A 15093-nucleotide genomic window follows, 5' to 3' on the forward strand; every position below is an offset into this window, starting at 1 on the left:
TATTGCGCGTAAACCTTTACGACGGACATGGAGCAGGTCCCGTGGCCATAACGAGACGAGTCCTACCCAACGAAGAAGGAATACGCGTGCTCGTACCAGGAGTATACATTGTGGGCGGATTCAAGCGCAACATGAAAGCACGCTGCTTTACAATGATCGTGACGGAGGACGAAGACGTCATCGCACGCGAGGACGGAGTCGATTCCGGCATAGGTGACCACCTCTGGATGCGCATGATCAAGTTTATCCGCTAGGTGGAAGTGTTGAAGGTACATTAAAATTTCAAAGGTCTACCATCCAGTGATTCTGAGAGAGTTCCAACAGTTTTCTCTATGAGATTTTGCCTATTAGTATTGAACTTTACCGTACAAATTTCGAACATGAATTCTGGCTCAGTGGTTTGGGTGTGCTGGCTCCTCCAATCTGTTGAGTGAGGGTTCGAGTTCCATTACGGTTAAAGTTAGGAGGCAGTTATTTGGTGTTTGTGGTTCACCAAGCTCCCCAGCAGGAGTCACGTCCCCCGGGCGTCTTTTGATCTTTTGTTCATTATGAGATTTTAAGGTGATGTAACCATAACTTCCTTTTCACGTAAAATCAATTTGTATGTTAGAGTTGATACAGTATAGTATACATAGCTAGGAAAATTGAGAAGTCACGACGTCTATACACATTAATATAGACAAACCTTCAACTGATCTCTTTTGCAATACTTGTAGCCGTGTCGTCATTTAATATAGCCGGGTCGAATCTCTCAATTTTGAGTATATTTCCAAAGCACGTCACTGGTTTCTTGTAACCCAATTTGGTGCTGCGCATGTACATAGAATGCATTGTTACATCTGGATAGCGACATTTATTAGATTGAAGCAAGCGATTACGTGAGTCGCTTGCAGCACAAGCGGTAGGAATACTTTGGGAAAGAAATTGCGCTTGACGCGCATGAGGTGCATTCGTCTGCAATCGTTTATATCGTGCACCAAGATTAGCACACGAATCAGCGTATGGTATTAAGCCAGAACGAAAAGACAAGATGAACCTTTTAATATACCGTTGCTGTGGACAGCCGCTTTCCAAAGTCTCCGTCAGACAGCAGCAAATTGCCATTTGAGGTAATCTGAATTTTTCAGCACTAGGAAGTTTGTGCTGCGCACTTCCATAGCTCTCAATACGTATCATATTTCTGCAGAATATCAAAAGCTGAGTCTTCATATTTCCTTAGATTTTCCACATAGTCTACAAATAGCTCTATACACAACCATTTCCGAAACACACCAGCGCGTATAAGCTAGAGTCTTCTCACTTCGTTAGCACACCTCTATAACCTTGCTATTTTTGATCGCCATTTCAGTTCGAAGCATAGATTGGACCACCACTCTGCCATGACCACCCATGTGTTCCAGCCATTTCAAATGCGTTCAGAGCGTCAACTTTATCGAAATTATCGACTCTGCCTAAGTAAGGTTCTTAACCATTGTAACCAGGATATCAAACACGCCTTGTTGCAAGTTTTTGCGTCAATTTTCTCTGTAATTCCAATACACAACCTAGTTAACTACAGACTTGCCATCATTCTAACCGTGTTCTTCTTTTGCACTTCTTCTCCTTCACCACCCCGTGAGCTGACGCTATGCCTATAACATCTTCTTCAGCTTCGCCCATGCCGTTTTCCAGCCTTTCCATCCCGGTGGTCAATGATATGAACATGAGCTAAGACTTCTGAGAAGCTTTTTTATGTGTCAGAGAAGCATCAGCTGTGTCTTTGAAGCAAACACCTGGGTTGTCCGGCAGCATACTATAAACAGCGTTCAATAGTACAATTTCTATGATACATTAAAGCGTCATCGCCACTTGCATCGAGAAGAAATCTACGTATCTCAGCACAAACACAAATCTAAATTTCCTGCTTGAATCAATGTAATACCGCGTCGAGAGGAACGGCAAATAGTGTGAAAGCAAATATTCCTGGAAGATGTGAGTATCGCATCGGTCAGAAACTGAAAGTAAGTGTTAAGTATCCACTCGGTCGTAAGGGTGGACGGAAAAGTTGCTGCACCAATCCATTAAGTTGTATCACTTTAATATACAGCATTGTCGGGATGTCGGTGCACGTTTTGATGTTTTCTTAGTGACAACGGGGCGAGATTTGCAAAATTGTGTTCTGGGGGAAGCCGTTTACTTTGACCCGTTTACGTTGCTTCTGACGAAGAGGGATTCCTTATCTTAGCCGAATGAAGTTATCTTTTGGCATCACAGAAAACTACTTACATTTGACAGGCGTGATGGTTTATGACGACGGCAATTCTTGCGAATATTTTGATTGGACCAAGGGAACTAGATACGGCAATAAAATCGCTTGAAGGCGTATGGTTGATACAAGCGATCAAGCCTCTGGCAGGCTGATACATAACAAAAGCAAGTACACCAAACGAGAGTATTATTCTGTCTGTGTGGAGATAATTTGATATTTTCTAAAAATGATTACCCCAAAGCAAAAATAATTAACGAATGAAGAGGAAATTGAAGCAGAACTGAGCAGAGGGGCACGAATTGACTTCGTTAATTTAGGTTTCCTACATATGCATGAAGCTCTCAAAAAGGAGTCACCATCTAGACAAGCAGTGTTTACGGCCAAGGACCGTAAACCAAACACCAAGATTACGGCCAGCACAACCAGAATGCCGTAAACCACAGAGCCTTGATTACGGTGAGCCATAATCAAGGTTGAAAGTCACCGATGAGTGATGAGTTGCCGCCAGCGTGGCATGTTTCACGCTTACTAGCAACACTCCTCCACAACTCGATCACTCGGTTAGACCACACAACAGTCGGAGGTAAACAAGACGCGGTGTCGGGAGCGGCTTCGTCAGGAAGTTGGCCATCTGTGACTCGGTCGGGACATACTGCAAAGCGGATGAATCCTTGTTGATCACGTACAAAATGTGCCCGTTAGTCGATGTGCTTGGCGTGTGGCGTGTATCCTTGGTTGCTTGCGATACTAATTGCTGAGGTGTTGTCCATCAGGATGATAGTGCCACCGGTCGCCTTCAGGCCAAGTTCACCAAGGAGATAGCGGATCCAGAGCACCTCTTGTACGGTAAGTGCGAGTGCCATGTATTCGGCTTCAGCGGGTGAGAGGGCCACTTTAGACTGAAGCTTGCTCTTGTATACGACAGGGCCACCATACAGAGTCACAAGTACGCCAGACGTCGAGCGTCGACTTGCTTTGTCCTCACCCCAGCTCGCATCGCTGAATACCCGTAGTGAAACCGCATCACCATTGCCCCTGTAGTATCAAATACCGACCCTGATCGTTCCTTTTAGGTATCACGCACACGTTTGGCGGCGCGCCAATGAGCAGACGTAGGGCGATCAAGGTACTGGTACAGAATCAAGAGTGCAACTGAGATGTCAAACCGAGTTGCATTCGCCACATATAGCAAAGAGCCAACAAGTTCTCGGTACCGACGCTTATCGTCAAAGGCTTCATGCGTCGCATCAATGGTGAAGTCTTGACCGATAACCAGTGGATTGCGGACGGCGTGAGCATTATGGCAACCAAACTTGGTTAACATCTTGGTAATAAACTGAATCTGCTTTAAGATCAATAGCCCTTTATCTTGCTCGTAGACAATCTCTATTCCGAGCACATATCGGACGAAACCAAGAGACTTAAGCACGAAATGCTCTCGCAATTCATCACAGAAGCCGTCAGCAATGGCTTGTGTCTTGCTTCCAGCAAGCAAATCATCCACATACAACACCACGTAAACAACATTATCGTCAACGTTGTCTTCCGTAGGTCGGATGAAGAAGCACGGATCAGCAAGACCATTGGCTAAATCCGAGTTGTTTGAAGACTGACCGAATCTTCTTGTACCATGCGGCCTGTTTAAAGCCATACAGGCTGCGGCGGAAATTTCCATACCATGCCAGCTTCGACCTTGATATCCTCCAGAGAATGCATGTGGACAATTTCTTTAAGATCACCGTTGAGGAATGCCGTTTCGACGCCATGCTGCCGAATCGCATAGTCTTTTTCACGCAATGTATACAAAAACGTTCGAATGGTGTTCATGCTGGCCACAGGTGAGTAGGCATCGAAGTAGTCAACACCGTGTGTCTGAAGGAATCCGCGGGTCACTAGTCGAGCTTTGTGTCGTACCACGTTACCACGCTCGTCATACTTTCGAGCAGACATCCATCTCGAGATAATCACTTTTCCATCGCAAGGCTTCGTGAAAATATTCCACGTGTGATTCATCACATGAAAGCGTATCTCATTTCGGTTTGCTTCTTTCCATTCGGCAGCTTCAGGGGTTGCCATGGCTTCTTGGTACAAATTATGCCGGTCATTAACAGCAAGAGTGATCTCGTATGAGTCGACACGTTGTCTCTTGCTCTCTGGTACTGCATCAGCCTCTATATCAAATTGATCACCAGGGGAATCGCTGGGAAGAGCCACACCACGATCGTATCCATTTGTCAGCAGTCGATCTGGATCGGATTCGAGTCGGTGAGGGCGAGTGCGTTCACCGCTGAAAACTAGACGGTCTTCAAGTACAGCTGGAGGATAGCGTAACGATACGTATTGTCTGACTAGAGCTTGAGACGGACCATTGGATAAGAAAACCATGAGATAACTAAAACGGGTGCAAGCAGGTAGGGTTATTCAAAAAAATTTAACTCGAGTTTTTAAAATTAAATCGTTAACAAAAAGTTTTCAACGTGCTAATGGTCGAAATAACCAAGGTAGGGACACGAGCCTGAATGTCAATTGGAGCATGCGAGCGGTCTCCCCTTTCCCCGCAATTGGCATCAGCGAGTGGATATCAGCACTAGTCATCGAGTCTTCTACTTCCATTTCCTCAGGTTCAGCAGCACTTGGGTGTCAACCTCTATATCGTCTACGTTGTTCCGTTGAGTAGGAAGTGGTTGAGCTTGAGAGTCATCATCGTTCTCCATGAGTGGTATATAATTATCGCCACCATTACGGATCAGCATAACAACACGATGCGATGGAGGGGGGCGTTCATCAAGCTGAATCGTCCGCGTGGTCGCAATGCGCTGGTCATCAACGTCCCGGACACGAGAACCTCGCGTCGTGTCGGAGTAGCCGAGGAAGGTGCATCGATGTGCCTTCGAATCCCATTTCGAACGCTTTGAATCGTCAATCCTGATGAAACCAGGAGATCCAGATACCTTGAGATGTTCTTACGATGGTTGCTTGCCTGTCAACACTTTGAGAGGACTCACGTCAGGGCGAGCTGTGTTTGGAATACGATTGATGATATAAGTGGCAGTTACTACTGCTTCACCCCACCATTGCCGATCGACGTTCATGTAATGAAGTATTGAACGGGCCATTTGCAAGATGGTCCGGTTCATGCGTTCCCCTAAGGCGTTTTGTTGAGGACACAGATTTGGTGAATGATACCTTTTTCTGCACAGATCGGTTGAACTTCGCACTGGTGTACTCACCACCATTGTCACTGCGAATACAGCGAATTCTCACGCCGTGCTGGTTCACAACCAGCTTCTTGAGCCCAACGAATTTGTCAAACACTTGACCTCTGCTCTTAAGTAGGTACACACTGACGTATCGACTAAAGTCATCAATGAAGGTTACCACATACTGAGATCCACCACGAGTCCTGGGCTTTGCGGACCCATGTTGTCGCTGTGGGCAAGTTTGACCAGTGAATTTGACCTCACTAACAGATTTGCGAGCAAACGAAGAGGTCGCCATTTTGCCTCGAGCGCAGCCGTCACATACAGTAGCGACATCATCATTGTGATCGATCGACGGGATCCCGTCAGCACCTTTCACGAGCAACTTCGCCTTAGCTTGAGACACGTGTCCGAGCCAAGCATGCCAGGTTATGTCACCACTATTCAACTCTTCACATGCGTTCGCCTGTGGCATGAGTGCATGTTGGCCAACATGCCATGAATACAGTTTACCAATACGAGGAGTTCCAGCAGTCGCCTTCTCATCAATCATTAACGATGCACCAGGAGTATCAACTTGGATAAAAAACCCGTGCCAGTCAACGCGGGCACCGACACTAGCTTCTTCGCCAGGTGCGGGACATGGAGTAATTTCGTGAGCTTGACACTACAACCATCAGCGAGAATCATTCGAACTTGACCAACTCCTCATGCTTGGAGTCTTTGCCCACTGGCAACCATCACACTGATGGGCGTATCCAATCGACGATATTCCCTAAAATCATCAAAACCGCCAGAGCTATCAGGTCTGAGGCTCCCCACTCCCGCGTGTCGCGCTGCAAGGATTGTTCTGGCTTGACGACGATGTGATCAATAAAGAACTTGCGGGCAAGAGTGATCCGAGCGCTGAACTCCCAAAATAAGTAGTTGTCGTCCCGAAAGATATCGTTGAGCTCGACTGGACTTGGGCTCATAACCCTCAGCGATTAAAGAGGAAATTGAGGCAGAACTGAGCAGAGGAGCACGAATGAGATCTCGAAGATTTAGTTTCCTACATATGCATGCGACTCTCAAGGAGGAGTCACCATCTAGACAAGCGGTGTTTACGGCTAAGGACCGAAAATCAAATACCAGAATTACAGTCAGTACACCCAGAATGCCGAAAACCACAGAGCCTTGATTACGGTGAGCCGTAATCAAGGCTGAGCGTCTCCGACGGGTGATGAATTGGCGCCAGCGTGGCATGGTTCACGCTTAGTAGCAACAAATAAAGCCATCAAGTCTGCGTGGATATACTGAAAATCACCGCTTAAGCGACCGCATCAAAAAAATTAAACCTTCAGACCCGCGTGAACAGAAGATTAGCTAGCACGTGTTTCGAAAAGAAGTGAACTCGAAAATCAACAATTGCCGAAATGAAACATCACGAAAACGATAAACTCAAGAAGACTTTACTTTCGTCGTCCACGTAAGGAGGAAGAATGAAAATCAGTCGTCGCTGGTGAAAAAGCATTTGCGTGGTAGGTCACAAAAGCAAGCTTCATCGATAATAAAACTTCACAACAGCGTTAATTGAATCGACATAGTTTTGCATTCCAAATTAGAGATTGCAAAGACGAATTCAAATAAAAAAATAGGCCAAAACCCCTGTCACTTACTGTGGTAAACTTAAACAGAAGTTAATTTGCAGCGAAAACGATAAAGAGATTTTTACTAAAGCGCTATATCTCACGTGTATAAATAAAGCTTGAGCTGATACCAATAGAAATTTTAAAGTAGATCTGTGTGTCAGAACCTTTAAATTTGCTGTAATGTAGCCGATCGTTGTTAAACACGATTAAAAATACCTCTACGTTGCTGAAAAAACTGCCTTGTCACGGCTGATCCATAATGCCTGGATATTGCACCACCGGAAAATGGTAATTAGCCACTATGTCGATAGTTAAGTTAACACCAAAATTGTGTTGGTGACGGATGGAAAATTTGGTCGACAAGGAATAAGGTGCGTTCCCTTTATGAAGTACTGACGTGAATCCACCAGATCGACGGGAGGAAGATACGCCTTATGTGTATGACTGTTCTACAATCCCTGATGTTTCTGGCGAAAACAACCAGGTAAATATACAGAGTATGCCAGCAAAATTTGTACCTAATCCTCAAGCCATTACGTTGTGGCCGAAAAAGAAGTATAAGAATAGTACAGGAATATCGCTTTTGTGTTTTTATTGCATTGATCAGTTATTAGATAGCGAAGAAATTTCACCAAGCCACAATGACTGCAACGGTAGTCGGAGACGAACTAATATTAGAATCAGGGTGAATAAATTAGTGGCGTATTAAATAATGTCCGCCCGTCAAATGCCATATATGGAGTGCGAAAACATTCCTTCTGTTGGATAGCGAACGTGCCGTATTGTAGTGGTACCGAAATTCGTAGGGATTGATATTAGAGAAATCTGCTCATGCTTCACGCAGCGTTGTTAGATCAGGAACAGAACCAGAGCACACAATAAGTAAAAATTCAAAATGAACCATGATTATGAAAATATCGACATGCTTTCAGACAGAGAACGACCAATGTTTTTTCTCTTCAAAGTAAAGTGAATGTGCCACAGCGAGCAGGTCAGATGGGTCAACACCATGTCTGCTCCAAGAATTAGTTTAAATCTTATCAAGGGCTCCATAGTGAAAGGGCTCTGCAATAGAGAAGGACGTTTTTTAGCAAGCAAGATTAGTGCAGGACTGTAGGCGCACATAAAGAAAGCTCAAATTTCATCCTGAGCACGAACCGTGGAATCAACGGGAGCTTGAGTTGGGGAAAAAAGTTAGTAGAAAACCTTATGCAGCGGGGCTGCCATAGCTTTGCGCTTAGAGGAAGCGTAATTTAGGCCACCGACCTTACGTTCTTCACAAGAACCAGTACGAGTGTAGCGGATCGCAATCCGCTACCTCCAAGAGTAGTTAGAACCTTAACCCAAGACTAATAAACTCTTCCGTTTAAAATGTAAAACTGTCCGAGTGACCACGATAACTGAAACGGATAATGTCACCACCAAGTTCCTTGCTAACTATTAACATATTAAAATATATTCGAAGCTTGCTAGGCAAAAATTACTCGTGGAAGATCATCTTCTATGAAAGATGAAATATACTTTGGGATTATGGCGGTTTTGATCTAGGTTTTGCAAACGTGCAAAACTGTATGTAACATCATGTCACTGTAAAAGTTTTAATGGAATAGAGAGCTTTGCCTCAAAAATGTTTACGATGAAGATTTCCATGTCCAGATGAAAAATATGATACGCTGTTGTCTTTCTTGGCCACTTACTTTGTGGTACAGCTGTCAAGCGAAACTTACGGTTGAATCACGCAAAGATTGGTCTGACAAGTGCGCATGCAAACAGACTTTACCAAGCAACACAGATATGATTCGGGTGGAATTTTCAAGATTTGAAGTCATTTTTTTCTGAATAAGGTTTTGATGTCTCCAGAAGACTGCCTGGAGCATCGATGTTGCCTACTTTCATGCTCATCGATTCAACTCGCGTAACCATGGCCAAATGTGTGAAGCAACGTGATTTAGTATGTTTTAGTGGCTTTTGAAAGGAGCTGAAACCGAAATTTGCGCAAATTGTACCGATGGATTTGGCACACTTGTGATGCTGATTAAACAGCTTTACCTATAATTTACCACCATGTTTTTCTGCAAATTATGCTACAGAGTATGAGGTTAACATCGTGATGTAGACCCACAAGGGTGGGCGCGAAAAGAATATTGCTAATGTAGGTTCTAACAGACAAGGTTCCAGACCTTAGCAGTATTGCTCAGAGTGTACTGTATATAAATAGTCCACAAACAAAATGATGTGCGAGCGATAGAATGCCGTGATAACTTATATAATTGGACTTTTTTCAGCTTACGAATGAAAATTGTGCAAAACTATCAGCACATGGCCGATGGCTCATGTAGTCGCAATCGACGGATTGAAATTCTACAAATAGAGTACACCATCTTATAGACGTTGGGTGTAATAGCTATTGTTTAGATTTCATGCTTCGGTCTGCTTCAGCTGCAAATGAATAAGCCCCGACAATAAATTTTCAGTCATCGGTCAAAATCTATTTAAATGTTCAGAGCAGATACGTATTTTGAAGTGCAGAAGACCACGAACTTGTCAAGTTTGCAAAGTTGAAAACAAAAATAAGATCGCAAAGTACCTGAAGAAGGCCAAGAGCTGTAATCTTCTTGCAAATACAAAGAAACTAATTATCTGAAAGATAAAGCATCGTTGCTTTGCGGTGGGACAACTTCGAACGATCTTTTGTGACAGAGTAAATTTCACCATGAATGGGACAATCTGAGCATTAAGCCTTCGGCATAATGGCGGCGAAGGGTAAGGAAGAGTCTCAATGTCAAAAAACCTTCTGAATAAAGGCGTCAGCAATGAGCAATCAAAATGAGTTGAGACGACGCATGATAATGAGTGTTTAGCCTTTTGACGTTATTAGTATTTATTTGTCAACGAGGTCAAGCGTTTCAGTCCAGAACAACTTATGTCAACTGCTTATCGACTCGCTATGCCAGAACCAGAAATTATTGAGCTGTCGTAATAGATCATTATAGTGAGAAAACAATGAGTAAGCGGAGAGGAGTGCTAAAAAGACAACTTCAAAGAAATGACCAGGCATAATTTTTATGAAGTACGTAGTTTACCGTGGATTTGGCTGATAGTATATAATTTTTTCTCATCCTGTGGTGGACCATACTCAATCATTACAGGAAGGTGCATCTCTGCGGCGCACGTCACCTTCGACGTGCATTTTGAGGACAAATAACTGCGGATAAGAGTACAACAGACCCACATGTAAGTCTGACGCCATTTCACATATATCCTCTGTATCAAATTGTTTAAATAATGGTTCCGGGGTGGGAATCTTAACTGGTGATGAGACCAAAGTGTCTGTACCATCTAAAGTGATGCGCAAGCTATTTATTCTGCGAAAAAGATTTATTATGATTTAAAATTCAAAGTTCTCCTGGGTTCAACTTCATTGTACCTAAGATTTGTTATGTCAGGCTCAAGGTTTGACGTCTACATGTATACTTTTTAGATATAACTCTAGGTACTCTAGTAATTTTATTCCGTTGCGATTTAATATATTTCTATCAAGTCTAACCTCTCAAGTGCAACAGTGCATGAGTTCTAGGATAGTCTCTTACATAACTATACTAATGAAACCTATATAACTCCTGCGCAGAACTAACAGCTCACATGTTTCATGAGCCTTTTCTTATCCTGCTTTGTTCTTTAGTGAGGCTTTGCAGTGCTTGAATAGGTTGCCTTGAAAAATGAACTCCACGGAACGTCTCACATATTGCTCAAATAAAGCAGTATTAATTAATCATTAATTAATCGGGTGTATTAGGCTGCTTGTCTCTTCGTTCAAATTTGTTTAAGGAAATTCAGAGCTTTATGGTTGATACTCATGATGTCTTTACCTTACTGCTCTTCTGCTATCTTGTTACTTACAAAATTTGTGCGTATGGCTCATAATGATCGCTGTTTGTCAACCGTATCTACCGAATATATGCAAAAAGCTCTCTCCCTTATGCGCACTTCTAATGGAAGATAAACAAGCACCATTCGCGATCTGTTATCTTTTCATGCGTAGGGCTAAGAAACGCAACAAGAAAGGCGCCGCCCGTGCGACCAAAGTTGTAGTCAATGGGTAGTCAAAAGGACGCATCTCCATCGCCTTCTCCGTAGGCGGCCATCGTGTGACGATCTGATTTTAGAGGATTGAACGGCAAAAATATTGTAACCCCAACTAGCGTGAGCTCACACAACGTGCCCATTGGGTGTATATACCCTGTTAAACCCTGCCCTGTTCGAATGATGGCCAAACTTATTCTTCAAATCTTGCACAAAATAGCATCCGTTGTGCTTGGGGTTTTAACTTCTGACACCCAAGAGTACATAGTCCAAAGAGCAACTTTGCGTCGGAAGTCATGCTCCTTGAGGAACGTATAATGGATGAGCAAGCCACGAAAGTCGTGCCGACGCCCCCGAAACTATAATAGGAAGAAAGCCTAAAGTATCTCACCCATGATAGCGGTTGCAGTGACTCTTTTAGCCCTGATCCGGCACCACTTCCTTTACCCATAGACATATGGCGAAGCCGTTCATCAAGGAGATGATTACTCTGTGCTCCACATCCCAAACAGTTAAGTTACGAACTTGGTCATCTTCTACAGCGGAGAGCGTTGCGACATCCCGCTTCAGAGCCCACAAAGTCCAGAGCGACATTAATGAGCTGGTTTCTATCGGTAGCCTACCTTATCCGTCTGCAAGCACAAGAAATAGACCTACAATAATCGCATACGTCAAAATTATGACACTAGCGATTTTAAGCTGCTCACCGCGCTGCAATAGAGACCTCATACAAGTATGCGTGCGGGTCGTTTGCTCACATCAAGCGTGGTAGAAGTGTCAGAAGGTCGCTGTCGGAAATCCATGATTCACGACACTGAAGGAGTACCGCTTGCTTTGTAAACCGCAGCGGTTGAAAACACCTGAAACGTATATTGATTATAGAATGCTTGCAAGAATGCTTGCAAGAATGCTTGCAAGAATGCTGTTAAGTATAGCACTCGATCCAGGCATCTGCATTGGATCAGATGTCTGACATGAAAGTCGTCTAATGCTTGCCTTTGCGGAGTACAAAGTATGGGGTCTTTCTCAAGGCGGCCGCTTACCATATCCGTTGCAAGCTGTAAAGAACCCTGCTTGAGTTGGAAAAACTCGTCATTACCTCGGAAATTCTGAAAACTTCATCGCCAAGCGAATGACTAGCTTTGATGTCTTCATTCTAGATCTATTTGCTAAACGAATGATAATTTCTTCTTTCACATAGGACAGGCTGACACCACAAAAAGTCATAATTTGCGCTCGTACAAAGTTGTTCGACGCACCACTGTCAATCAAAGTCCGTAGTTCGTTTCTCAAAACCATCTACAAAAAACTCCTTGGACAATCAAAGTCGCACTTAATCTAACACTTCCAACAAACTGCAAATGCATCGTGCACGTTCGGGCCATAATTATGTGTATCCGCAGCATCCACAGTACTCTACTTGGGTCCAAAAGAAAGTCTCGCCTTTACTGGTTGATCCTGTTTTTTACCCTTGGGAGCGTTCGAATCGACGGCCTTTATAGAATTCTCAGTTATCCGAACGAGCACCAAGTGTCTGTTGCCGACCCGGCAACAGTTTCGAGGACGCTCAATCCCAGGCCTAAAAATGTACGAGATGTTCATTCGCTCTGGACCATCGCATGTATCGGTCGACTGGGGCGCTTGCGTTGGTACGAAGCCATTGAACTTGGCATACTTGATGCTGCACTCTTCTTGCATCGCACGGTTGATGGCATCATTCAGCGTCTTGGGTCCTCACGGAGCGATTGATTCCGGAACGGACCATCATTCAAGCCTGCCATGAACGTTACAACTTGCGCTGAAACCTCAATTGGCTCGCCGACATTGCTCGATACCAAGAAGCGATCACACTGTGCATACGAGTGTAGGTCGTAACGACCTTGACAAAAATACAAGAACTTGGAACGGGCATAGGCACGAGCACGAGAACGGAACTAACTTTGTGGTAGATCAAACGCCTTCTTTTGCTCGATCTTATAGTGTTCGTAGCTCGGAAAGCAATTAAGATTGTTTTAACGCTTTCCATACACCCAACTCTTCGCACAACCCGCAAGGTTCAACATCGCGAACAACACTTGCTGCACGGGGTCTCGCAGCTGTCTTGCAGCGATTGCTGCATCCAACTCGCCAAACCATCGTTAGGGAGGCTCGTTCTCTCCACCCAATGCAAAGAAAAGTTCTGCTTTAGATGCATCATTTTGTAGGACGAATAAGGTGTTGCTACCTGCTTCCGACATTCCATAATTTCATGATGCATGAAATTGACAGCAGCGTTCTTCTGATCATCCGGAGAAGATGGCTGCAGCAAACAGACTGCATCCCGGAGACGTCTCGCATCTGCTCGAGTGCCATCCGCTCATATAAAGATATATAAGGGAAAATCTCATCCAACAACACCTCAGTTTGCGGTTCTGATGGATCGAGTAGTACCCCAACTCCTTCCATGTCGCTCGGACAAGGACAAGAGTAGGGCTTGGACTGGAATACGTGGCGTGCTCAACACTTGCATCGTTGAACCAAATGCATGTGTCGTTGAGAAGACCGCTCGAAGTGTTTCCATGGATAAGAGGGCGCTATTCACAAATAGTCCCTCAAACACATCACACACGCTTGTGCGACGAGAAAGCGATTTCGACGTGGAGGGAGAAGGTCAGTCTCGACCTGGAAGGAAAACGAATTTCTAAATACTTAAAGGTAAATACACAATTGAATTAAATATGAGTTATGGTTTCTAACGGCTCCTAAAGGTTTTACTTCATAAAAGCTTGGGTCCCAGATAAATTAATCAAGGGTGTACTGACGTTGAACCTCAAATTCAAGTGATTCAAGATCTTGGGTTACGGTGCTTGAACTTCAAACGATTGAACTTTAACTTTCGTGGAAAGTATCCAGTAAAAGGGAGAGGAGAGAAACTGGCTTACACGAACCACTTCTAAAGAAAGAGACACGTCGGCTTGTATCCCCAAGCAGGAACCAGCACTCTGTACCGCACAGATTGTTGTGACTTCGTTTAAAAAACCACTTATGTATTTGACATTACCATACTGTAATCTTCTTTTACAAAAATTTTTTACAATGCAAATAAATGTACCTTCATGTAATGGCTTAGCGTAGCCCATTATAATTAGCACTTTCTTCTGTGCGTTTGACCCGGTGAATGTGGAGAATTTACTGCATATGAGAGACAGTAAAATCCCTTTCGCTACAATGAGTACTAGATGCGATGGGAGTGGCCAGATGTGTCGCAGGGACTGTCAAGCGCACTGGCGCATAAGATTGTCTGGTGACGTAGCTACTCGGGCCATATCGCGTCTATGCACAAACCTACTTCGATGATGAAGTGCTTCCGTAGTCGTACACTGCACTGGAAGTCAGCAATTGACTCGCCCCGAACGCTTGCAAGAATTGCTCATATCAATACGCGCTAACGAGAACTTCGCCCTTTTGTATATGTGTGTCTTTGGTGCCGACGATATCCCCCTGTCTGGGTCGCTGATTTATGGACAGCATGGCTTGCAGGCAAATTTTGCGAAGTCAAAGCTCGCTGAAAATTTGCCAGTGACTCTGCCATTGAGGCTATTGAGTATGTGGTTTGGCCTAGCCACTTGCATAAACAAACATATCACGAATACACTGATGTGGCACGGTCCATGTCCAATATATTATGTTACACGGATGCATTAAGCAACCAATAAAAACAGCTTACCATAATTGTTAGATTTTGTAATGAGGCAGAGATTACGCTGAGTCCATTCTGCTTTCTCTACCTTATGTCATGCTCTCATTTCTCATTTATGGCTGTAAGTCGAGCACTATTCCGCCATCTTTTCACGTTGCATGAGTACACATCATTCTTAGAAATAATGTCGCGTTCGAAGCAAATTGTAGCCTATTGACTTCAATATAAAGAATGTGACTCGCTGTTCCTATA

The 15093-nt window shown here is 44.0% G+C and overlaps 3 protein-coding genes across 3 annotated transcripts; 1 reads left to right on the forward strand and 2 right to left on the reverse strand.

Moving 5' to 3' along the window:
• Positions 1-751: 751 nt before the first annotated feature.
• On the reverse strand, positions 752-1176 carry PHALS_10943 (uncharacterized protein; the record flags this gene model as incomplete). The annotated part of the gene is made up of 3 exons (XM_024726452.1): positions 752-808; positions 879-954; positions 1037-1176. 3 exons carry the CDS (start codon positions 1174-1176, stop codon positions 752-754), a joined length of 273 nt encoding a protein of 90 aa, XP_024577128.1.
• Positions 1177-3317: 2141 nt separating this feature from the next.
• Positions 3318-4633, reverse strand: PHALS_10944 (polyprotein; the record flags this gene model as incomplete). Its single annotated transcript, XM_024726453.1, has 2 exons — positions 3318-3857; positions 3926-4633. The coding sequence occupies 2 exons, from the start codon at positions 4631-4633 to the stop codon at positions 3318-3320; spliced, it is 1248 nt and encodes a 415-aa protein (XP_024577129.1).
• Positions 4634-11002: 6369 nt separating this feature from the next.
• On the forward strand, positions 11003-11239 carry PHALS_10945 (uncharacterized protein; the record flags this gene model as incomplete). Its single annotated transcript, XM_024726454.1, has 2 exons — positions 11003-11153; positions 11217-11239. The coding sequence occupies 2 exons, from the start codon at positions 11003-11005 to the stop codon at positions 11237-11239; spliced, it is 174 nt and encodes a 57-aa protein (XP_024577130.1).
• Positions 11240-15093: the final 3854 nt, after the last annotated feature.

This window comes from Plasmopara halstedii (assembly GCF_900000015.1).
Source record: "Plasmopara halstedii genome assembly, contig: Scaffold_525, whole genome shotgun sequence".
NCBI classification, from domain to species: domain Eukaryota; phylum Oomycota; class Peronosporomycetes; order Peronosporales; family Peronosporaceae; genus Plasmopara; species Plasmopara halstedii.